The sequence below is a fragment of the Elephantulus edwardii genome, unplaced genomic scaffold (assembly GCF_000299155.1).
Source record: "Elephantulus edwardii isolate Elephantulus edwardi_28Jun2011 unplaced genomic scaffold, EleEdw1.0 scaffold00182, whole genome shotgun sequence".
In the NCBI taxonomy this organism is placed as follows: domain Eukaryota; kingdom Metazoa; phylum Chordata; class Mammalia; order Macroscelidea; family Macroscelididae; genus Elephantulus; species Elephantulus edwardii.
In genome coordinates, this window is record NW_006399932.1 from 5,751,900 (window position 1) to 5,777,456 (window position 25,557).

A 25,557-nucleotide genomic window follows, 5' to 3' on the forward strand; every position below is an offset into this window, starting at 1 on the left:
ATTGTTATTAAAGACAGAAAAACGGAGACTCAGTGAACTTGGTCATTTCCTCAAGGGTCAAATAGCTAAAAAATGGCAGAACCAGACAGAGTGTGGACCCAGATGTGGTCTGGTGGCAGAGCTTTACCAAACTGAATTGCTTGCTGCAGAAGGTCAAAGTCCACGGCCTTTAAAATGAGTTACATCGCAATTTTCTCAAGAAAATTATCACCACAAGGCCAATAGGCAAGATGTTGTTGCTGTTAGCTTCTCTCCAGTTGAGTATAACTCATAGTGACCCTATGAACCGCAGATCTGAACTCTGTCCATAAGATATTCCAACCTTACAATCTCTGACATACTCAAGCCCATGGCTGCAGTTACTGTGTCAGTCTTCTTGGTTGAGAGTCTTCCTCTCCATTGCTGTTCCTCCACCTTTCCAAGCATGATGTCCCTCTACAAGGAATAGCCTTGCCTAGCCTCTCCTAGCAACATGCCATCTCACAAGAATGTGAGTTGAAGCTTGGCCATCCTTGCCTCCAAGAAACACGCTGGTTTGACTTTCTCCAAGACATACCTGTTTCTTCCTTTGGCAGTCCATGGCATATTCAGTACTCTTCTCTAACACTTCAAAGGTGTTGATTTTTTTTTGTTATCCTTAATTATTTTTCAGCTCCCAAATGAATAGCAAGTGATTGAATAGGCAACATGGTAAAGGGAAAAAAGATTGATGTTGTCAACAATTTCATGTTACTTGGATCCACAATCAATATCCCTGGTACCAGCAATCAAAAAATCAAAAGATGAGTTGCATTGGGAAAATCTGCTGTCAGGCACCTCTCTAGAGTACTGAAGAGCAATGATGTCAGTTTAAAGACCAAGGTGCACCTGATTCAAGCAATAGGTTTCTCAATTGCTTATTATACATCTGAAAGCTGGACTATGATTAGAGATGACAGAAGACTCACTGCCTTTGAGTTGTGGTGTTGGAGAAGAGTACTAAATATCCCATGTACTACTAAGAGAATGAACTGGTATGTCCTGAAGAAAGTGACACCAGAGTGCTCCTTGGAGGCAAAGATGGTGACACTCTGTCTCACATCCTTCAAGCATGTTGTTAGGAGGGGCCAGTCCTTGGAGAGGGACATCATGTTTGCAAAGGTGGAGGGACAGCGTAAGAGAAGAAGACTCAACAAGATGCATTGACACAGTGCCTGTAACAATGGGCTCAAGAGTGTCAGAGATGGTGGGATGGCACAGGACAGGGCACAGTTCAGATCCTTTGCTCACAGGGTTGTTACAAGTCGCAGTTGATTCGAATGTGTTTAAAAACAACTAGTGGCATAACAAGGAGCTCTAATGGAGCAATGGTTAAGGATCTGGCTGCTAACTAAAAGGGTGACAGTTTGAACCCACCCAGTGACCTCACCAGGGCAATCTGTTCTGGAAAAGGTTATAGCCTAGAGAACTCCGTTAAGCAGTTCCACTCTACCACCTGGGGCTGTCCTAAGGGAGAACCGATTTGATGTTACCTACTGATAACATGTAACACAGCCAACATCTAAATATCTGGAGACAGGCATGTTGTTGTTATTTGTCACCGACTCACCTGTGACTCATAGTGACCCTATGCACAATAGTTCCAAATCTTGTCCTATCTTGAGTCGATCTCATCATCTCCAGCACAAGTACTCCTAAGACCCCTATCACTGTGTCAATCCATCTCATCCAGGGTCTTCCTCTCCTGCATTGTCCCTCCGCCCTTCCATGAACAATGTCCTTCTCTAAGAACTGGTCCCTGCTGGCAACATGCCTGTTCAAACAATTTCAACATTGCCCTCAATCAGAAGTGATGGAAAACTGGAAGCTGCCTATCTGATAGGAAGGGCAACCATGAGGTGAGCCTCAAGTGTTATAAGACCCATCGATGAGGCAGCATTAGGCTGCAGTACAGGAAAAGAAGAAAAATCGGGGAGTCTATGGTTCTTCTTCTCCCAGGCAAAGGGCTATCATGAGTCTGCATTGACTTGAACGACCTGGGGTTGGCTGGGTTTGCAGATGTGGACAGGAGGTTCCAGTCAAATATGGCTGGAGGAAATTCAGGAGTCTTTGAGTGTTCAGCAAGTTGTGTTAGGTGGGGATTTTTGGGTGGTTTGTGGTTTTTTGTTTTTTGTTTTTTTTAAGAGCTTTATTGGGAACACACACGGGGATGGCACCATGGAGGGAATAATAATAGTTTCTTTAAAAGTTTAAATTAATGAAAAGATGTACCAGGGTACAAGTTGTGATTATTGAACATTTCTTATTCGTTATGTGTTAGGTACTTGGCGGATGTGGACCCCCAAGGACTTGGATGCTGTTCCTGCGTCACCCTGATAATTTTTAAATTGACTATGTCCTTTTAACCATGTTTTAAAAATTTGAACTATCCCAATGTGAACACTTTCCATTTTTCTATATAATGAGAGCACTTTCATTCCTTTAATGTTTGCCTTCGCCTTTGATCTAACAATTTCTGTTCAAATTTCACACTTTTCTGTTGCTTCAGGATTGAAAGAACCGATTATCCTGCTGGGAGCATGAAATAGACTTAAAAAATCTGCATGATATTTCCTCCCAGTGAAATTAATTTAGGCTTAAATACAGGGGGAAGGTACACACCTAAGCTCAAGTCTTCCTCTCACACACCTAAGCACTTCCTTAAGCTGAACAGGTACAAATGGACCTGATACTAAGTCTCCAGTCTTTTGTCAGCATCCTAATCAAGGGACACAGCCTGTGAACCTCTTTCTCTTTGACATTGGCTTTGTATGGGCCTGTTGACACATTGGGAACCTCTCTCTTTCACTCTCTTTAAAGCTAACCTTGAAAGCACAGTGGACCAGCTGGTTCTGGTTCACAGCTGGGGTACTTAGGTGCAGTTGAATTGGCTTCCCTGGCGTTCTGAGGATGTTTTAGGAAAGAGACTTCTAGCTATGCAGGGGGCCAGAGCAACAAAGGACAATTTGGAGGGGAGTGCAAGGGGCACTCCAGAGCCACTTAGACCTTTCAGGCCCCTTTTTGCCTCGTACAATGTCCCAGGTGATCCTACTATCCCCAAGGGCTTGCTGCTCGAAGTCTGACGTGTCGAATCCAGAACCAGCACCTCCCTTGCTCTGGCCCCCGGGTCGCCTGCAAAACCCCGGGGCAGCGCTACGCGCTGCAGCTGTGCGCATCCCGCGCTCTTGGGGCGCCTTCTCAGGACCTCAGGGTCCCTCTGCCCAGTCCAGTCGCCCTCCACCAGCTGGTCCCCAGACTCCCCCCTTCAGCCCCAGACGCTGGAGCTGTCAAGCCTGCGGAGCAGAACCAGCCCCCGAGCGCCCGCGTCTCCTCTGCTTCCTTTGTGTGCGCGCGAGCGGAGTCGGGGCGGAGGGAGAGGGGGAGGTCGCTCTGTCTGTCTCCCTCCGACTTTGCCAAGGCGGCTCGGGGTACAGCGGGGAAGGAGGGAGCCCGGGAGGTTTCGGGGAGCTCTAGGGGCGGCTCAGGGCCGCCTGGGCGCCTGGGTCCCAGCTGCGCGCAGGGAAGCACGAAAGGAAGCTAGGGGTTCGTCTAGAACCCCCTCTTAGCCCGCCTCGGTCGCCCCTCGGCCTCCCTCTGCTCCCACCTACCCCCGACACCCGGAGAACAGCGAGCAAAGGCGCTGAGAGGGACGGAAACCACAAATAAATAGCGGCGGCGGCAGCGCGTCATCTGGCGGAGCAGGAAGTGCAGGCAGAGTCCGGAGGCCGGTGCTCTCGGCGCGTCCCCAGGACTTTGCCATGGGCTGGGGGCCGCGGAGACTGCGAGCGGCCGGGCCAGGGCAGCGGCGCCCAGCGCACCGGGGCTGAGCGAGCAGCGACGCGCGGGCCGTGGAGATGGCAGCGTCCAGCAACTCCAGCCTGTCCGGCTCCTCCGTGTCCTCGGGTGAGTGCCAGCCCGTCGGACGGGCTGCGGCGCCGGCTCGCGCGCCCCCGACCCTTCGCGGCACCCCGGAGGCTCGGAGCCTACCTGTGGCCGTCCCGCACGCCCCGTCCGCGGAGGCGTGGGGTGGGGGACACTTGCTTGGTTTGCCTGCACCTCGGTGCCCATTGCACCTCCGCGCCTGACATATCTGACAGTGCAAAGGTGGGAGAGTGGCGGCGCCCTAAGTGTGGTGAAGCGGGTCTTCTGGGCACTTGGGGCGCAGCAGGCAAGGAGCGAAAGGCGCCAGGCGGGCTCACACTTTCTGGCGGAGCCTGGAGGTTAGGACGCCGCGGGGTGCCGGGCCAGTTCACCGGGCCGCGCCCACTCCCCTCGGCCACAGTGCGTGCCCAAATCAAAAGCAGAGAGGAGCAAACCCTCGCTCCTCGCAGACTTGATTTTCTTTGTTTGTTTCAGAAATTAGCTCCGTGGAGCATGGGTTTAAGGTGGAAAGAATGAAGGAATAGTGGAATTGTGGCTTTCTTGCTTTGATTGAAAATGGTTAGGGGAAGGGAAGTGTAGCCCGCTGTTGACTCCGTGCTGGGGTAGTGGTGGTGTGTGTGGTGTGTGTGTGTGTGTGTGTGTGTGTGTGTGTGTGTGTTGTTAAGATTTTCCTGTGTGACACCTTTGGACATTTTCTTGCAATATTCTTGTCATTTTACTTTCAAAGCATACGTTTTTCTTCTTTTCAGTGCGGTTAAGCAAAAGGAAAGCTTTTCAGTCTTGTCTATGTGGTTAATCAGGAGGTCTAATTGAAGAGCACAAACATTACTAATGAATCTGAAGAAACAGGAATCAATGGAAACAGACCCACTGATTTCCGAGTATAGCAGGTTTCTAAGCAGAATGGTGCATTAGGTAGAATTCCTCTGCCTCTCTGGCCATTGAAAACTTTAATGACAGACCCTTAAGGGTTAGCTGAGAAATATCTGGTACTCAGGAGTCAAGAAGGTCATGACATACTAATGGAAATGTGCGCTCATACATATTTTTAACCATTATTACTGTATTAGAATTAAAAAAATTTAACTTATGGCAAACACACCTTGTTGGAGACATTGGCCAGCAAGCTAAGCAGAGAGAGATAACCAAGCCTACAGACGTGTGACTAATTAAATCATAAATGCAACTTGACTAAAGGACAATGAGGACATGGCACAAGGTGACCAGTTGTAAAGCATCTGTTATCTTTCTTGGCAGGTTGAGTCCCAGGGAAATATCACTTCCTTTCTTGATCCCTGCCAAGTAATCCAAAACAGTGGTGTTGGGTTTATGAGAGCTTTCAAGTTTCTGCTGGTAGCAACCAATGGGGCAGAACAGTCATATCTTATTAAGAGGAGCAACAAGTTGACCGCCTGTGGTTTTCATTCTGAGAACTCAGCAAAAGCTACAGTGTATTTTTAGTACCCTTCAAACCACTGAAGCTGCTTTTCAATTCATTTTGGTTGACTAGCGTTGAATTTAAACTGCAGTGATGTTGGCTTACTATTAGCATATGATTATGCCTCTCAGACAACTGCCCACCAGAAAAGGATCTGGCGGAGGAGAGGAAGCGAAAGGGAAGACGAATGGAGGGAGAGCAAAGAGCAGGGCTGTCACATGATTTACTGATGACATAAATTACAGATGCCATGGCATCAGAATTTTCAGATCTTGATGGAGCATAGGAAACCTCATTGAAAGAGCTAATTCAGCCTTAGGAAGAGTGTGTTGGAGTGAATCAGCAAAGCATAAGCTTTAGATGATGGTAATTGCTTTGCAGATAGGATAGAGACATGATGTTTCTCTTTCCTGCTTTATTTAACACTCTTTTAAATCCTAAAAGAAATTGGAAAACTCCTTGAAAGCTGAAATTTAAAAAGTGGACAAGGATATACTAAGAGGTGTGAATCGCCCTCATCATGAGCGTGTATTGTATTGCCTAATTCATCAGTGAATCAAGCACTTTGCCTTGAAAAGCTAGAAGAACTGCAATTCTTTCTTTAAGCACACTTATCATTTGTGCATCATGAATAATTCAGATGATACAAGCAATTCACACCTGTGAGAGGTGTTGGGCAGGAAAGAATAGAGCTTATTGGAGAAAGCAGCTGGGTTCTTTCAGGCCCATAGTGTGAGAAATTGGTGCAGTCTATCCATCCATTAATCACCATTGTTCAGGACCTACTGTGTGCGCAGGCACTAAATGATAAATTTCAGCCTCAGAGAGATAAAAAGAGAAAGATAATTTTAGGATTCTCTCCAGCCCTGAAGTTCTTCTGAAATCTAGTGATCTATGGTCAGTTAAGTGACTTGGAGAGAATGATTATTTAACCTTTCTAAGCCTTCAGTTTCTCATCTATAAAATGGAGCTAATGATAACTGGAACTACATCATAGGAGTGTTGTGAGGATTAAACATGATAATATGTATAAAACACTTAGCACAGAGCCTGGCACTTAATAAAGGCTTGGGATGGGTGATGCTTGCTCTTATAGAAAAGGAGAAAGAAGACACACATTGGCTTACAGCAAGTCCAACACACATAAAATCTGCTTCATACAGCCCATGCCAATTTGAGATTCAGACTCTTAAACAAGCATTTATTGAATGTCTTGTAGATTTAAGGGATAACCTAAGGTGTATGAAAAAGCTGTATCAAGGTCTATTCCCAGCAGCAGAGATGGACAAGTAAATAGCAATTAGTAGTCCAGTTTGATAAAATTAGGCATGGGGAGGAAATTTAGAGCGCCCACTGGAGGTGGCATATGAACTGGGCCTTGAAAGGATTTTTTTCCAGAAAGTAGGAAAGAGAGAAAGACATTTTTGGAAAAGAGAAGAGGCATAGACATAAATGGCCTGGATATGGGGAACTTTATGGTGTGATTTTCAACTTTCTTTCTAAAGGCTGTTGATCCTCTTCCTTGGTGGCTGGATTTTAGGCAGTTTTGCTTGTAGGTCCATAAGTAGCATTGTGCACTGAGCTTTCTGGTGGCTTATTGCTGAGGCTGATGTGGAAGCCTCTTTCAGTGCAGGTAGTGGTGGGTTTGACACAGCACTTCAGGATCCTTGGGATATATTTGGGCAAATGAGACCTAAAAAAAAAAAATGAGCAGTCAATTCTGTAGTGCCCAGCACACAGAAAAGTGCATTTAAAGTAACACTAGTTAAAGCTCTCACAGAGGAATAGGCATGAGGATTTTAGAGTTGGTTTTATTTACGCAGACATTAAAGATCGAATAATTTGCTCAGTATTAAGCTCAAGGTGATCTGATTTTCCTGAGAATGAGCTCTCACTTGGTGCTGTTAAACCACGTCACTAAGTGTGTCATTTATTCTACCCTGCTGGCTGAGACATAACAAATGAAATAAGCAGGTTGGAATTAAGTTTTAAATACATTTCCTGGGAACTCTTTAGAAATTTTCTTCTGGAGTATTCAATTACATGTAAAAGAAATTGCTTTGCCTTTGTTTTAATGATAACTGCTCGTAATTAAATTTCACAATCACCTAGATTGGCAGAAAGATTTGATTACCTTTATTACTTTTAAATCACACACACATATCCCTATCTTTAAGCTTTTAATCCAGCCTATGGTACTTGATTATATTCTGGAATAAACAATGGTTGATTTGCACAACCATTTTCTTAATCATATGGGTTCCATTTACTTTTTTTAATTGCAAAGAGATTTGGTAATATAATTGCTAAAGGGATACTTTCTCAGGATAAAGAAAACACCCAAGTAATAAATAAATGATACAGAAATTTGCATTAGCACACTTTAGGGTAAAAATGGAAATGGACACTGACTTATTTTAATTAAAATGCAAATGATAAAGGTGAAAGTCAATGTTATGTGCAGAAAAAAGAATGTTCCCAAATGGTTTGGATTATTTATTGCTTTAAATCCTATGGACTGGTAAGGCCGACCAGGTAAACAATGCCATTTTTTGCTGTTACCTTGGTGATATTCATAGAACTAAAAGTTGGGAACTTTTCTTCCTTACAATTGGGGTTGTGTAATTAGTGACATATTCAACTCTTTCATATCCCTAGATGCAGAAAAACATTCAACCATACTAATGCTCCAACACACCTATGTAATTAGAAACTCTGTGGACCTAATATTCTAAAACAGAGTGTCTTTATTGGAACAGACATTCCCATCATCAAGCACAGTGGAGATCCTCTTGGATCTTTTCCTTCCTCTAGGCAAAAATTAACCCTCTCAAGACATCATTGGCTCTGATAGAGGCATTGCTCCTTGCAGTTTTCATGATGATCTTTCCTCACCTCATTTGAACTTAACTAGATTTCCTCTTTCCGTTTGTAACCACCCTGATGAACTGAGAGATGCAGAACCTGAGAGGTAAGCCTGTGTGCAGAGTTTCACTAGGGACACTGGTTTGCACGTGTTTGCCAAGAATCCCTGTTCCCTCAGGACACCCATGGAAAGTATGGAATGCTGCTGTCCTTTGCTGAGCTTTTTAAGCATACAGACACCAGGTATTTTTCGAGGCCTGTCTGTGCAGGCTTTTGACTGGACAGTGTGTTCCCTGAGCTGCCACCTGGGGTCTGGCCCGAGTGTCAGTCCTACAGAGGGCCGTCTGCTGCTCAGCAAGGTCTCCTGTTTTTTGCACCATGGTGAAAATAACTGGACATGTGGTTTGGAAAACCTGTACGTGAACAGTGTCATGTTGGTGTGTTTAGGAAGAATTTGCCGCCAGAAAATTGAGGTTATTGACCTAAATGCTTTGAGATGTCGAAAGAGAAATGTCCTTGCCCTAGTGCTAAACGCTGTTGTCAGGTGCTTTTGAGTTGAATGTTGAATGTGTCTCATTGCAACCCTGTATATAGACCTGAATCTTCCTATCCTGTGCTATCTCACCATCCCTGACACTCTTGAGACCATGGCTGCAGTCCCTGTGTCAGTCCACCCAGTTCAGGGTCTTCCTACCCTTTCCACTCCTCAGCTATCCCAATCATGATGTCCTTCTCCAAGGAATAGCCTCTCCTAGAAAAATGACCAAAGTGTGTGAAACAAAGCTATGTCATCTTTGTCTCCACAGAGCACTCTGGCTCCACCTTCTCTAAGACATATCTGTTTATTCGTTTGGCAGTTCATGGGATATTCAGTACTGTTCTCTCACAGCAGAGCTCAAAGGCATTCATTCTTCTTCTGTCTCCTTATTCATTATCCAGCTCTCAGCAGCATAGCAAGTGACTGAAAAGATCATGGCTTGAATTAGGTGCACCATAGTCCTCACACTAACATCATTGCTCCTCAGTAATTTGGAGAGGTCCCAGACCACAGACTTCCCCAGTTCAGTATATCTCCTGATCTCCTAACTGTTGGTATGCTTGGTAGGATGTTGATTGTGTATCCAAGTAAGATGACATCATTGACATTTCCAGTCTTTTCTCCATCTATCGCAATGTTGCCTATTGGTCCAGTAGTGAGAATTTTTGTCGTCTTGATGTTGAGATGCAATCCCTATTGAAGGATGCAGCCTTTGATATTCTAGTGCTGGATAGACATGATTAAGAGCACCCATCTATCACTTGCCAATCATTTATCTTCAAAGAGTGTTTTGCATATCATGACTCCTGAAATAATGTAACCTGGTTTTCAAAATGTTTGACTTTTTCCTTCCTATCAGTGGGGTGGGGTGTAGGGGTGTAGGGTGTACTTTTCCTACCTATTATTAATTAATATTGGTGAGATTTCTATTTTAGAGATGGTTTTAATACAAGCCAGAATTTGCTATACTTTGCAGTTACTACTTTCCAAATCCCTTAGGTAACTCCCTGCACCTCCTTCAAGTTGTTCCATAGGAAAGGAAGCTGATAATCTTTGCTTCACCTGGATTCTGGTAGGAGGGTCAAGACAACACAGTCCAGTCAATATCCCAATGTTACTAATAAATAAATGCAGGATGCGTCTAAGCTTATATATCTAGAGCAAAGCCTGGTTAGGAATGTGTTCACCCCAGGGCTAGTCTGTGCACCCCCTGCCTGGCCATCTACTGAGGTCTGAGATAAGTGCATGCAAAGTGGCAGTCAAACTTTCTCAGGTGTGCGCCCTGGAGAGCACACAGCTGAGAAACGTACACCTTCATGGGGTTACTATTATAATCTTGTTTACACCAGCATTGTAAAGCATTGTTTTAAATCAGTCAAGAAAACAATTCCATAGATGTTCCCTAGTAAGTTTTATTGATACCCTAGACTGTAGGGAGTTGAACTGCTGACCCAAAAGTGGGACCTCCCTGGCAGTTGAGTCCACCAGTGGTTTCTTGGGAGAGTGATAAGCAGTCCCTTCCTGTACAATTTATAGCCTTGGGAACTGCCTGGTGGATCAGCTATGGGTCAGGTCTGACTCATCAATGAGTTATTTATAGCCTTGTTAAACCGTCATCTAAGTCAGAGGTTACACTGTTTGCATTTGTGGGTGGAGATCACACTAACTTTGAGTTGGCTGTATTGGTGAGCCTGCTGGGTCACATTGAGCTGGCCATGTTAGTGGGCTGTGGGGTCACACTGAGCTCGCTGTATTGATGGGCTTGCTAGGGACAGCTTTCTTTCCAGACAGAATGGATGCTGGACCTCCTGGGTAAGCCCACCTACACCTGGAAAAGTGTCTGCTTCCTTCAGATTGTGTCAGTCTGTGCCCTCAATGGTGTGCTTGTTAGAGCTAAGAGGAAAGCCAACTTGAAGACTTGAGCTCTTAAAACTAAACCCAAACCTATTGCTGGTGTGTCCATTCCAATTTATAGTAACCCTACTGGCAGACAGGGAGTTCTGGTGGCTTGGTGTCAAGGAATTATGCTGCTGATCCAAAGATACACAGTTTAAATCCACCAACATCTCCATGAGAGAAAGATGGTCTTTCTCCCATGCAGTTTCCTGCCCTTGAAAACCTGCTAGAGGGTCAGCTGTGGATCAGTTCTGACTTGACAGTACACAGTAACAGTAAGAAGACCATAGTAGTAATGCAGATAAGGGGATCCTAGAGCTCTGGTGGCTGGCACTCAGCTTGAATCCAGCTGTTCTAGGGGGTGGGGGGGAAGATGGGCTCTTTATTCCTGTGTGATTTACAGCCTCTGGAAAGGTATTTCTTCCTTACTCCTGAAGCAAAGATAACATTATGTAAAAAGGTTGCATTTATAGAAGGAATTCGCGTAGACCACACACAATTCTTGCCTGACTTTTTTTTTTTTTTTAATTTAGGTTGTTTTTCATTTCAATGAACATCTACAGAGATTTTGGAATTCCATTCATTCATTGTTGCACCCTTCTCCCCACACAAACCCCTCCCCCTCCCTTTGCTCCTCTCCTTGAAAAGCAAAAGACATTATGCTGAGTGAGGTATCTCAGTCACAAAGGGACAAATGCTATATGGTTCCACTGTTGTAAAATGAGGCTGGCACTGGGGTGGGGGTAAGACTTTTGCCTGACTTTTTAAACAACACACTTGTCAATGAGCTGAATTGATCTTGCTCTTCATTTGGATTTAGAGCGAGGAGGGCCCTTGGAGATTGTTTAGCTCATCTGACATCATCTAGATGAGAAAGTCAAGGGTCCAAGGAGCTTCAGGAACTGCCCAGTGTCTCCCAGCTCAGGGGTGATGGAGCAGGAGTTAGAACCAGAGTCTCGGACTCAACATCCCTTAACATGACCTTGCCTTCCCTTTCCTGCTAAACTTAAAGGAAGCATCATCTGTGGAGAATTTCTTCCAGACTTTTTTTTTTCTGTCTGGCTTCACAGAGGCTGTTCTATTCAATTATTTACTACTTCCACAAAAAGAGTCACAGAGAGCTTTTCTTTTAAAGGGGCCTTAGATCTCAAGACTTTTGAGCCTTTATCGACACAAAGACTTGCATGACCTCGTGTTTGCTCTGTGTGTTGTTCTGCCATCCACTATGATGGCCACCAGCCACGTGTAGCGATTTAAACGAAAATAAAGCCAAAATTAAGCTCCTCAGTGGTAGGAGGCACATTTCAAGTATTCACTTGCTGATGTGGCTAGTGGCTACCATATTAGCTAGCGCAAATGCAGAACATTTCCACCCTTGCAGAAAATCCCATTAGGTGATAGTGGTAGAAAGGCTCTGTAGTTCCAAGGCAAGCCCTAACTAATGTAAAATTAATAAGCTAAGTGTAGAAAATAAGATAGAATGTGATTCCATGTCTGTGTTTACTCATTGTGCTCACTGAGTTCTATCTCACCGATTTTTGCAAATTGGCTTTTTCTAAAAGTAATTTCTTCATATGTTTGAGGGACACTGTGGAATGATTGGGGGGAAACTCGGGCATGGTGTTGGCGTCAGCAATGAAAATGCTTGTAAATGTCCTAGTTCTGAGGTTTGATTCAAGCTTGTAAAAAAGAAAAAGGAAAGAAAGGTCTATAGTTTCCCTTATGGGAACCCAATTTCTTTTTGAAATAAGCTCAAAATTGGTTGTAATTTTACTCTCAAAGAAGGAAAAATACACCAATAAAGTTCCTAACTCTTCCAAAACTTCATAAAGAAAATGGGGAAATAGTGATTCTGTGGTTTGCAATTGCTGGTGCTGGTTCCAAACTGTGCTATTAAGTGGAGCTCTGGTGGTAGAGTAAGTAGTGAGTTGTGCTGCTAATCTGAAGGCCACAACTCTTTGACGGTTTAAATCCACTAGCAGATCTGACAAAGTAAAGTGACCAATCTAGTATGTGATTTTCAGCCTCAGAAAAACACTGGAAGGTCAGCAGTGCGTTGGTCCTGACACAATAGCATTTACAGAGTTTTACTACCAACCTGACTACCAGCAAACTGTCCACCTAGACATATCCTGCTTCTGAAAAAGGCCTAAATATAGGGCAAAGCAAATACAATGGTTTTTAGAAAAGAAATCCTCTCTTGGAATTTTTGGTGCATTTGATTTGGGGGGAAATGCATGCAAATGAGATGCAGGAACATGACAGTTCTTAGAAAAGGAAACAGCTCTCCTCCTTGAATGTCTGTTACCATCTCCCAGTGCAGCAAAAGTGGGAAGGTAGAAGGTATCTTTAAATTGTCAAGCAGCTGTCAAGAAAGCAACAAGGTTGAGGCCGTTGGCCTCAAACCACAATGCCCAGGGCATCATGGTTCACCTGCTTCTGTATTGACATAACACGGAGCATAGGTTCAGGGCACCATGAATCAGCAGCATCACTTAGGTGATAACCTTTAGCAATTCTTTTCTCATCAGAGGCTCAGTTCTTGGATTTCATGGTATCTTCAAGGTTGGCTATGCACATAAGGAAATACAACCACCCAACACTTCCTTAATAGTTCACATAATACACACTCCAGCAATAGTAAGGGCTTTTTCTTAGATGGTTTTGCTTCCAAGAAAACAGGTCAGTGTTAGCAAGAAAAACGATAGGAAGCAGGGACTGGAGTTCAGAGTGGGTAAATCTACAGCATCCACCAGAGCACTGAACTGCAACACCGACCTACAAGGCCCTGAACCCCAGGGCCTGAGGTTCTTGACCAGTGGTTTGCCCTCAGTTGTTAACCTGAAGGTTGGCTGTTTGAAGCCACCCAGTAACACCATGAGGAAAACACCTAACATCTGCTTCTGTAAAAGAAAATCGTGTGGAGCTCAGTTCTACTCTGTAACATACAGTGTCGCCATGAGTCACAATCAACTCAACAGCAGTTGATTCTATTTTGGTGTGACTTTAAGGCTTAGACCCTGGATTCAATATGGTAAGCGCATTTTAGCCTCTGTTGATGTTGTTGTTAGGTGCCATCAAGGCACCTCCATTTCACAGTGACTTCATATTTGACAGAACAGAGTACTGGCCAATCTTGTGCTCTCCCAGCAGTTGCTGCTGTTCTTGAGCCTATTGGAGCCATTGTGTCAAGAATCTTTCTCTTCCCCCTGATCATCTATTCTATCAAACATGGTGTGTCACTAGAGACTGACCTTTCCTGACAACATGTCCAAAGTACACGAGACAAAACCTAATCCTCTTCGCTTCTAAGGAATGTTCTGGCTGCAATTCTTCCAAGATATTTGCTTGTTCTTTTTTTCTTTTCTGGTTGTGTTCCTTTGAATCGGATCTGACTGACATAGAAGGAGATTGCCCTTCCTTCTGCAGCGGACCGTCTGGTGAATTTGAACCACATAACTTCATGATTGTAGCACAGCTTCTTGCCACTAGGCCAACAGAGCTCCCTTTTTTGCTTGTTCTTTTGTCAGTCCATTTTATAGTCAATATTCTTCACCTACACCACAACTCAAAGTCATCAGTTCTTCTTTGGTCGTATTTATTGGCCAGCTATCACATGTATATGAGGTAGCTGAAAATACCATGACTTGGGGCGTGTGCACCTTAGTCCTCACAGTGATATCATTGCTCCCTGCCACTCTGAAAAGAGATATTTGGCAGCAGATTTTCCCAGTGCAATATGTAGTCCATAGGGAGCTGTGCTGTTAACCTAAAGGTGGTGCCTCTCAGCTGGTTTGAATCCACCAGCAGCATAGGTGGCTGATGGACAATCTCCTCCAATGAAGTCTACAGCCTCCGAACACTGACTGGACAGCAGTGAGTTAATAGGATGGTGTTTTGTTTTGTTTTGAGTTTCTGGTTTTGGTCTGAGCTTCCATGGATGTTGACTATGGTTCCCAGAAAAATGAAATCTGTAACAGCTTGAATCTTTTCTCCACTTATGATATTGTTCATTGGTCCAGTTGTAAGAAAATGCTGTAAGTCCTTTTCATTTTCATCAAAGTTGTGTCATCTGCATGCCACAGATTGTTAGAGTCTTCTTCTAATTCTGATAACCATGATCCTCTGCACATAGGCTTGTTTCTTAGAAAATTTTGATCCGTAGACAGATTGGATAAGTATAGTGAAAGGATGCAACTCCTTTTCTGATTTTAAAAGAAGATCCGTACACTTTTCCTGGTTTTAAACCATGCAGGATCCTTTGTTCTATTTGAATGACTTCTTGATCCATGTAGAAGTTCCTGGTGAGCACAAGTATTCTGGAATTTTTGTTCTTTGCAGAGGTATCTGCAGTTTATTATTCTTCCCAGTGCCTTTGTATAGTCAACACAACTCAGGTAAACATCTTTCTCATATTCTCTGCTTTACAAGGTTTCCCTTAGTCCGCCCTTAGTCCGCCAAGCCGTAGTTTAGCTTTGCTTCTCAGTTCTGTTTGGTTAAACTCATTGCTTTGTAGTCAATTCCATCTTAAATCTGTGTGTTACAGAATAGAGCCACTCCGCATGGTTTCTTGGGTGTTAAGACTTACAAAAGCAGATACCGATGCCTTTTTTTCCTCTACATTTTGAGGTATGTTTGAATCACTAACCTTTAAGCCAAGAGTCAATTTCTAATTGTTTGTGCTAACCAGCTTTTGTTTTCATCCCAAGCATTTTTATGACTAAGAACCTACACAGTGATTCTGAATTGATAGACTACAAAGAAGGCCAACTCAAGGATTCTCTCAGTTACTTGTTTACACAGATTTTTTTTTAAAATTATTTTTATTTTGCTAAATTCTAGACTTCACAAGTTTACTTTCTTTATTTGTTCCTGTACTTTCAACAAAAACCTGCAACATTAAGAATTTAGAATGAGAAACAGAGAACAAGTGTCATATTTTTTTTCTATGTAGAAAATAGTTATCTGATAACCTTTGAATGAGGTTTACTGCCATAAAACTGTGCGTGTGTGTGTGTGTGTACAGAAAGAAGATGTGGATTAGCTTTCAAATAAAATTTATTTCCAAACAAATTTATATGTAAGCTAATATCAAGGGAAATGAAAAGTCAAGCTTAGCATTACTTTTAATAATGAAAGAATACACTTGAGAGTGTGCTAATGATATGTAGATATTAATACGCATAATTTGGCTGCCTAATATTGATTTAAGTTGCTCATTCAAATTCACTTTATTATAGAAAATTTAGCCATTTTGTTTCACAGTGTTTGCCCCTATGGGCCAGGAGATTGTTAAACCATGTTTATTAGGTGAATAGTGCTATTTAGCTGACTTTTCTACACGAAAAGAACATTGTTCTGTCTGTATCAGGTCTTGCTGTTCTGAGTTACCTTCCAGTCAGGGACCTGGCTGGGGCCAATCAGGTTTCCTTCTGTTATCATCTCAGGGAACAATGTCCAGAGTTGAAAGTACAACAGTGGACAGGGCAGAGAATTTTTTTCCTTATGTGTGAAACTAATTTTCCCTAGGATTGACCCAAAGTCCCTTTGCTTACTTGAATAAACCAAGTTAACTTGCACACCTTTTTTATAAACAAGGATTCTTTAGTTAGAGGAAACAAGCAATTAACAGGGCTCTGTAATATCTCCCATGATAATTCCTATCAGATTCAGGCTAGGAGCATAACCACAGTAAATGCTAGGCAATTATAAGTGTAAGGCATGATTTTGAATTGGACAATAGAACGTGATTGCCATCACCATACCTGTTAGGGTTTGTATTTACTCCGCCCATTGCAGGAAGGGCTGTTTATGAAAAGACACAGCTGCTGCCTTCTAGGGTCGAGATGCCCTACAGACATCTTACGTTTCATGAATAGCTCCATGTAAATCTGTCATCCAGGAATTCATGTAAACATATTTCTAAATCCGTATATAGTTTAAGCTTGTGTTCCTTCTTACGAAAATGAGTTCCATCAATTTTATATCCATGGAGTGGGTTGGTATTTATTTTAATTGCTTTATGTTTAACTTTGTAAAGTTATTTCTAGCATACATCCTTGAGATTTGTAAACAAATCTGAGTTCACTCAAACCAGGGATCTTAAGAATAGTGCTGTATGCAGAGCATTGATCTGGAGAATGAAAGTCAGGGACCTTGTATAAATACCAGAACCAGCACCAACTGGTTATGAAATGAGGATCTTTCCCAGCTCCCATCTTCTCACCTGAAAAATGGGACTAATATTACATGTAAAAAATCATAGGAGGTAATATCTGTTGAAGAAGGGGGGAAACACTTGAACATTTATGAACATACCATAAAAATTCCTTTTCTCATATTGTTTACATTCCAGTAAGCCTACAGGTTCTTTTCCTGGGTAACAGGTGGTTACTCAGAGCTGAGGATCTTCTAAGATATCTGAAAAATGTTCTTCTAGATATACTACCTTGCTTTTAGCTCAACAGCCTTCCAGAACTTGGAGTGTAAACTTGCTACTTGACAGTTTCTGTGCTTTGTGTTAAGACTCCATTCTGCATTGTACATTGTTGTTTACCGTAAAGTGGAAACTGACTCCTATCTGACCCTCCAGCGGGTTTTCAGAGGCAGTTAATAACACAGGGGGAGATTGCCCATCCTTCTCCCGCAGAGCAGCTGGTGGCCTTGAACGGCGTGCCTTTGGGATTGCAGCACAGCTTCTTGCCACTAGGCCACCAGAGCCTATATTGCTACTAGTGTATTTTAATTGTTATTGTTAGTTGCCATTGTGTCTGCCCCCAACTCTGGCAACTTCATGTGATAGAGGAGAAGGGCTCCACAGCATTTTCTTGACAGGAATTATAAAGGGAGCCCTCGTGGCACAGTCCACAGGAAGTTGTGCTGCTAACCCAAAGGTGGAGCCTCTCTGGAGTTCAAATCCACCAGCAGCTCCCTGGAGATGGCCACTCACCTTCCTTGGGATTTATGACCGTGGAAACCCACTGAGGGGTCAGCAGTGAGTCGGCACCTACTCGACGGAGTAATCGCGATGCAGTTACCCAGGACTTTCTTCCCTTGGAGCCACTGAGTTTTAACTGCCAGCTTTTTAAAGAGCTAATCACAAACACTGTGTGACTACCTCGAAAATCTCCTTAGCCTAAGGAATGCACTGGTTATGCCTTTCAATCCCAAGGAGTGGTTTTAACTTCTTTAATAATCCGTATACACAGAAGAAAATTCTGTCATCATATCTCCAGCCTCTTTTCTGTCACCAAGTCTGTATTTTCTGACTATTGATCCTTCTTCCTTGGTCCCAAATTCCACATTCTATTCACCAACTACTATTAATGAATCTTGGTTGCATATTCGATTGATTTCAGACTGCAAATGTTGGTAGACATCTATTTCCTCCTCTTTGGCTCTAGTTGTTGGTGTGTGTATCATACCGGGCTTCCTTGTATGCATACGATAGGGTCCTGTTGTTCACAACATTGCATTTCAGGGTGATTCTAGAAATGATCTTTTTGACCATAAACATGTCCCCATTTTTCCTCACTTTTTCATTCCTGACATAGTAGATCATAATCTGATTAAATATGGCCCATGCCAATCCAGCTCGGTTTGCCAGTGCCTCAAATGTCAATATTTATGAGTTTCATTTCTTTTTTTAACAATGTCCAATTTTCCCACATTCATACTTCATACATTCCAAGTTCCAATTATTAGTGGCTGTTTGAATTTATTTCCCCCAGGGATAAACACCACCCTGGAATTAGTGTTTTATCATTTCTTTGCTTTTATCTCTTTCATCTGGTTTTAAATGATTTTTTTTTCTTCACTGCTTGAATGCCTATTGTCTACAGATGTACCTGGCTTGTAGTAGACATTCAATAACCCATTACTGAATGAATGACTTTATCTATACCAGGAGCACTCTATCCTAGGAATACTGTAGCTGTTGTTGTTAGGTACTGTCGATTCGAGTACGATTCATAACGACCCTGTGAACAATGAACCTAAACTGTCGTGTCCTATACCAGCCTCACAATCTCCTACACACTCGAGGCCATTGCTGCAATCACTGTGTCAGCCCATCTCGTTGAGGGTCTTCCTCTCTTTTAGGCCACTCTCCACCCTTCCAAGCATGATGTCCCTTTCCACGGAATGAGCCCTCCTGACTACATGCCCAAAGTATGTGAGATGGAGCTTCTCTGTCCTTGCCTCTAAGGAGCGCTCTGGTTACACTTCTTCCAAGACACATTTGTTTGTTCTTTTGAAAGTTCATATTCAATATTCTTTTTCAACACCACCAGTAAAAGGCATCGATTCTCCTAGTCCTTTCTTTCCTTCTTATATGCAGGTCAGTTTGTAAGAACCTTCTCATCTATTCACATTAGCTTCTTGCCTTTAGTGATTCTCCTAATTGACTTTTCTTGTAAACTTATGATATGGATTATTGGCTCTATTGCAGTAGGAGACACCTAGCAGAACCATGTGGGCTTTTTAAAATTAGGGTTTCTTAAGCATGGGTGGTCTAGTGTCAAGAAGCTGCGTTGCAATCCCGAAGGCACACGGTTCGAATCCGCAAGCTACGCCGTGGCATTGGATAGGCAGTTTCCTCCCGTGTGATTGCCTCTGAAAACCTGCCAGAGGATCAACTGTGGGCTGATTCTGACTCAATAGTACTCAATAACAACAACAACAAACTTCATTTGCAATTCACAGCCCTTTTTAGAAGGCATGAATGAAGACATAAACGTAGTTAAGCATGAGGAGAGTTGTCTGTGTGGATGAAATAGACAGTAGCAACCAGAAAGATGAGATGGGAGGTTTAATGGCCAATGAGTTGGTGCTACTGGGGAAAGAAAAACTCAGAAAAGGAAGAGGGAATGGCAGCACAAATCAAAGAATGTAATCAGTATCATTGAACTGTCCATGAGAAATTATTGAATTGGTGTATTTTTCTTTTGCTGTGTATATTGTCAAAAATATTAAAAACCTGGGAAGCTCAAGATAACTGTTTAAGAAGTGGTATAATGTAGATGCCACAGCATGGGTGAAACTCAGAAACAAGCTATGTGAAAAAAGTCGGACACTAAACACCACATATGTTATGACTATTTATGTGAAAAGGAAGGAGCTTTGATGGCCTAGTGGTAAGAAGCTGTGCTGCAATCCCAAAAGCAGGAGGTTTGAATCCACCAGCTGCTTCATCATAAGAAGGATGTCAATTTCCTCACATGCATTTTACTGTTTCTGAAAACCCCTGGAAGGTCAGCTATGGGTCTGTTCTGACTTCACTGCAAACAACAGCATCACTGTGTGATGAGAGAGCACTGGTGGCATCATCTTCACTTATAGGGAGTTGTACTGCTGACCCCAGGGTCCTGCCTCTGGTGAGTCTCCTCCCAGGCAATTAAAACCCTATGGAGGGTCAGCCCCAAGTCTGTTCTGACTCTATGGCAATGAATGGGTGAGTGACTTATGTGAACCGTTTAGAATTAGGCAAATCCACAGAAATGGGAATTGACTTAGGACTGGAAGGGCTGGAGGAAAGTGGGGAGTGACGGCTAATGAGCGTGAAATTTCTTTTGGGGGTGATGAAAATGTCCTAAAATTGATCGTGGTGATGGTTTCACTACACTGTGAGTATAGTAAAACCATTAAATTGTACACTTTACGCAGGTGCATTGTAGGGTATGTGAATTATATGTCAATAAAAGGGTTATAAAGCTTGCACTGTAAAAGTGATGTAGTAGGAATGAGAAAGCTAACAGGACACAGGGTGAGTGGTAGTAAAAGCGTGGAGTGTGAGTTCTTCCTGAAGGTGGTGCCTGGAATCAGATAGGAGACCTCTCTGCAGTCACTGGTAGCTTGGTCAATACCTGGGGCTTACCTTCTCTTTTGGTTTTATTTTCTCATTCATCTTTCCTACTGCCAACCCCTGACCTCTTCAGACAGTTCCACAGAGACTTGGTCTCGGTGGTTGGCTGTGCAGGGACAGCACCACCTTCAGCTTCGATGGATGCCTCCTGTCACCACCGGCTGCCTCTTGATGGTCACAGGGGCCTCCCTCCTGCTGAGCAAAGAGGGCAGGCGGCAGATCTCACTAATGCTGCACAGAACTGTTGAGTGTATTTCAGTGCCTAGTTAATTAGACCTTTACACAGCTCTTCAAGCCCTGGGCACAACTCTTAGGTCCTCAGAATGGAAGGAAAGTCACTCAGGAACCACATTTCCTCACTGCAAGTGTGCATACCAGGCATCCAAGGCCGGATGCAGCTATGCGCTGTGCTGCCTGCCCAGCCCCTCCAATGGAGGCATGTGAAGATGTCTCCAGGGGTGTCATCTGCTGGCTCTTTTGTTGTTTCTAATCAAAGCACTGACACTCTTTGATCATGTCAGATCACAGTATGGGACTGTAAATACATTGTTATTACACTGGTAGAGCGGCCTCTGATGTTCTGATAGTATTTACTTTTACCTTAAACAAGCAAAGAAAAAGGCATTTGATCTGTTCATCTATAATACATGAAATATTACAAATAGGGCATTTCTGAAACTACTTTTTTTAAAAAGCAACAAAAGCAGTTGCCTTGCAAATCAGTTTTGTGTCAGTTCTGTGTTCCATAGGCTTCCTTTCCCCCCCTTTCACTTTATTTTATATTGGTTTGTATACAAGATTTGTATTTCATTCATCTACATTGTGCTTCACACATTTCTTCATTCCCATTGTGTTTCCCACAATCGTTTATACACATTGTGTTTTTTAATTAATTTTTATCATTCATATACATTGTGTTTGATGCATGTACATTGTGTGCTATATAGTCTTTCATGTACATTCTATTTTGCTCATTTATATTGTGGGTTCTTAATGACCCATTTTTCAGAAGTAGTTTACCTCCTTTTCTTTGGAAGTCCCTGGGTGGACTCAAACTTCCAACTTTTCAGTTAGTAACCAGGCACTTAACCACATGCACTACCCTGGGACTCCAGAGCCATTTATGGTTCATTATAAACAATCTAATCAATAAGCACTTTAAAAATACTTGCTTTGGGCACTGAGGAGATGTATTCCTTAGGGAGCTGTGCTGCTCACCCGAAGACCACACCTCTCTATGGTTTCAGTCCACCAGAAGCTTTGCAGGAAGAAGATGGGCCATCTCCAACTCCTGCGGGCTTTACAGCCTGGACTCTACAAGGAGGGTCAGCTATGAGTCAGTTCAAGCTCAATGGCAGTGAGTGTGGGTGCTGGAAGTGATTAACCAAAAAGACTGTCACTTGACATCTGCCCAGCAGCTCTGTGGGAGAATGACCTGGCGGGCTGCTCCTGCAGACATTATCCACCCAAAACCACTGCTGTTAATTCTGACTTGTCATGAGCCTGCGTTGTTGTTAGACATCATCGAGACAGAACTGACTCAGAGCTGACCCTCCAGTGGACTTTCAGAGGCAGTAAATCACACAGGTGGAGGAGCTGGTGCATTCAAAGCTGTAGGAAGGGAGCCTGTAGGAGAGACTAGAACTACCCAAGAGGGTTCTCAAGGCTCCACAGCTTCACAGAAGCCGACTGCCACATCCTTCTCCCATGGAGCTGCTGATGGGTTGTAGCAGCTGCCTTTTGGTGAGGAACCAGTACTTTAGCAACTGTGCAGAGAGTTACATGAAGATTCTAGCTTAGAAAACCCTATGGAACAGGTGTACTATGTATGACTTGTGGGGTCTGTTTGAGGTCAAATCGACTGGCCTGCACCTAACAACATACACTGTGTGAGTCATTGGTGACTCACTGGTACAACATTCAGCTTCCAAGTGAGGGTCTCAGGTTTGAGTCCCTGTCAGTTGTCCCCAGGTGCAGCCGCCAAAGGTCTGTCAGTGGAGTCTTATCAGTTGTGACGCTGAACAAGTCTCAGCAAAGCTTCTAGATTACGATTCACTGGGAATAAAGGCCTGGTGATCTATTTCTGAACACCTGTAGCTCACAGTGGTCCCATCCCAGATGCAGCCAGTCCTGGGACGGTGGACCGTCTGGCGGATTTAGTTCCATTGTGCTTGGAATCACTATGAATTGAGGGCCAATTCACCCACAGCTAACCACACAGTTACTGCAGGTTTAAGTTCAGGCTACTTTCAGAAATCCGTTTTCTCACAAGGAAAGTCCTGGGAAGAGCCGGGACTCATCCAGAAGGACATACCGTGTTGGCTGGAGGTGGAGCTTATAATCATCATAAATGGCGTCCTTGGGAAACAGAGTTCCTGGTGGCTGCTTTCTTAAATAGACTCTGGCCTTTGATGGCCTGGCTGAGTTTATAGGGTGACCTGTTCCATTTGAAGCAGCTCCGGACCTGATTCTCTTCTTCTGCCCCAAAAGACAGCTAAGGTGGGGATCCGCACAGGTAAGCACAAAGTGTAAATAGACTCCTATTAATAGGAGACATATGCTGACATTTTTTTCTCAGTTCAACCCTTGAGCCTTAGTCATGTCCGTGTCCATTGATGGCATCTGGAGGAGGAATTCAGCCTGGGCCACTGCGGGTTTGTTGTCTGTCCCTAAGTCCCTTGCCATAACAGCACACATAAGGAAGGCCGCCTCGTGCTGTCTCCCCGGCTGCCCTGCTGTATCACTCAGGGTGCAGATTTCATGCCTCATCTCTGTACTTTCTAAGGTCACAAGGCAAATGTTCTCAAATAAAAGACCCACTGTCTCTGGCCTGCTGTTCTTGCTGATCTTTTCTCCTGCCGGTGCCAATGTATATAATACTTTCACATCTCCTCCCTTCCTGACCAGGAAGGCTCCCGGATGTGGGATTTGTCCTGATGAGGATGCTTGTTGAGCTGCAGACACAGAAGACCCTGAGAGGCAGTACCGAGCTGGGGTGGTTCTGGCTCCCAGAGCTCAGGCACTGCCTCTGCATCTTTCCTTTTTTTCTACGCGGAGGGCCTTCTTCTCACCCCCTCCCTGGATGGCAGCAGGCAGGCCCTTGCATCATATCCAGAAGGAGGAAAGGGACAAATTCTTCATCCTGTCTCTTTAGGGAAGGAGGAAATCTTTCTAAGAAGATCTGCTCCTCCCAGCCAGAAGAAGGGCCTGGTGACCAACTTCCAAAAATCTAGTAATTTAAAACCTTGGTCCAACTTGTCATTCTGAGTGCATCTACTTTCTAGCAGCAGGTCCTGGGATGGGTATGAAGCCAGTGTCTTCTGAATAGGCAAAGCTGTCAGAATGGACCAATGTTGTGTGAAAGGAAGAAGGAACCAAGGAATGGCCTGTTGTCATCAGTGCCCTTGACCTTCTAAGTACTTAAGGCTAACATAGAAATACTGAGACTTTTAAGTCAAAGGGTTTGCTGTAGTCTGAGAACCAGACAATTAGGGCTTACCTTGCTTATTGGGTAATACAACAGTGCTGGCAGCTATTCCTGATGTGGTGTTTATACTTGTTAGTGCTTTATTGTTTCAAACATTTTTACTCTATGGTTAGAGAAAAATGTATACTGAGTTCATGCAAAAATGGATAGATTCCTTCTTAGCTCTAAAGAAAAGTGGAGCAGAGTAGGTGGAAGATTTTTATTCTTAACAGATTCCAACATCCCTAGGCCTCATATAAGTTGGAATTGTCTCATTAGAAAGTCAGGGGATAAAAGAAGATGATTCAACCACTCCTGGTTGCCATGGCAAGAAATTTTTAAAGCTTTGATTTATGAGAAATAGTGATCATTAGCTGCTCTTTGTTTTTAAAACAGAGAGCTCTGCAAATTGTCAAGGCCTGAGTGGAGTAGACGATTGGCACCTATTGGAGTAAGCTTCGAAGATTTTTTTCCAGAGGAGAGAGGGGCAGGCAAGCAACTTTTGGGGAGCAAGTACCTGTTTCTCATTTCATGCAGGCTGTGGTAGTTAGAGATCTGTAGACAAGGAGTCCTGTAAGCCAAGTCTAGGCTAGTTCTGTCTACCACTTAACTCTTTAACTCTTAACCACTGTGGCCTTACGCAAATCACATTATCATTCTTGTAGCTCATATGTTCATCTGTAAAATTATTAGTTCAGACCAGATCATCTCTGAAGGTCTTGAAAATTTTATGATTTCCTGACTCTGCCTATTTCCTTTTGCCAATCTAATGGTGCCGTGCTAGTCCCCCCAAGGGAACCACTCTGCCCCACACACAGCCTTCACAGAACACTTACTATTAGCACCAGTTATTTGATTTCAGGACCCAGTCTGTAAGATGTGAAAGAAGTGTAGGGTACCAATCTTAAGGCGTGCAGTTTGAATCCACAAGCTGCTCTGTGGGAGAAAGATGGGTGATCTCCTTCTGTGCGATTTATTGCCTCTAAAAACCTGCAGGGAGGGTCAATATGAGTCAGTTTTGAGTCAACAGTGCACATAACAACAGTGCTTGCTTCTGACCCTTTATATGCCTAGAGATATTCCCAGCATTCTTTGTGGCTATTTTCCAAGCAATTTTTAATGTGACCTGCACAGAGAAACATTTTATCTCACAACCTAGTGCATGCACCCACATGCATGCACGTACATACATATGCAGACACTGATAAAATGTATTCAGTCACTGTTTTTTTCATGTTGGCCATATTCTAGGTGTTAGAGGTCCTACTACCATGAGCAAAGCAGATGCCAATCCCTACTTTGTGAAGCTGATTTATAAGTATTAATTCAGAGTTAGTAAAGAAACAGTCTGAATTTTTAATTGAATGATCAAGCAAGGCCTTCTTGAGATGGTGGCATTTGAGAATAAATTGCCGGCTGTTAGGGCTATCCACAGGAGGAGTATTCCAGACCAGAGGAACATAACGCAGAGAGCTGGCTGTGGGGCTGCCTGGTGTATGCACTGCAAACAGAGCGAGCCGGAGTGGGCTGAGTGAGGAGCTGAGCAGAAGGGAAGAAGGTAGATTAGGGGAAACCTCCTAAGCTTTGAATTT

General features: G+C 43.5%; 1 protein-coding gene across 1 annotated transcript in view; it reads left to right on the plus strand.

Moving 5' to 3' along the window:
• The first annotated feature begins 3,645 nt into the window (after positions 1–3,645).
• CHN2 (chimerin 2) overlaps positions 3,646–25,557 on the plus strand; it is a 415,952-nt gene continuing 394,040 nt past the window's right edge. The window contains exon 1 of the mRNA XM_006896125.1: positions 3,646–3,921. Within this exon, the coding sequence (XP_006896187.1) occupies positions 3,873–3,921 (49 nt within the window). The 5' untranslated portion in view covers positions 3,646–3,872. The remainder of the gene's footprint in view (positions 3,922–25,557) is intronic.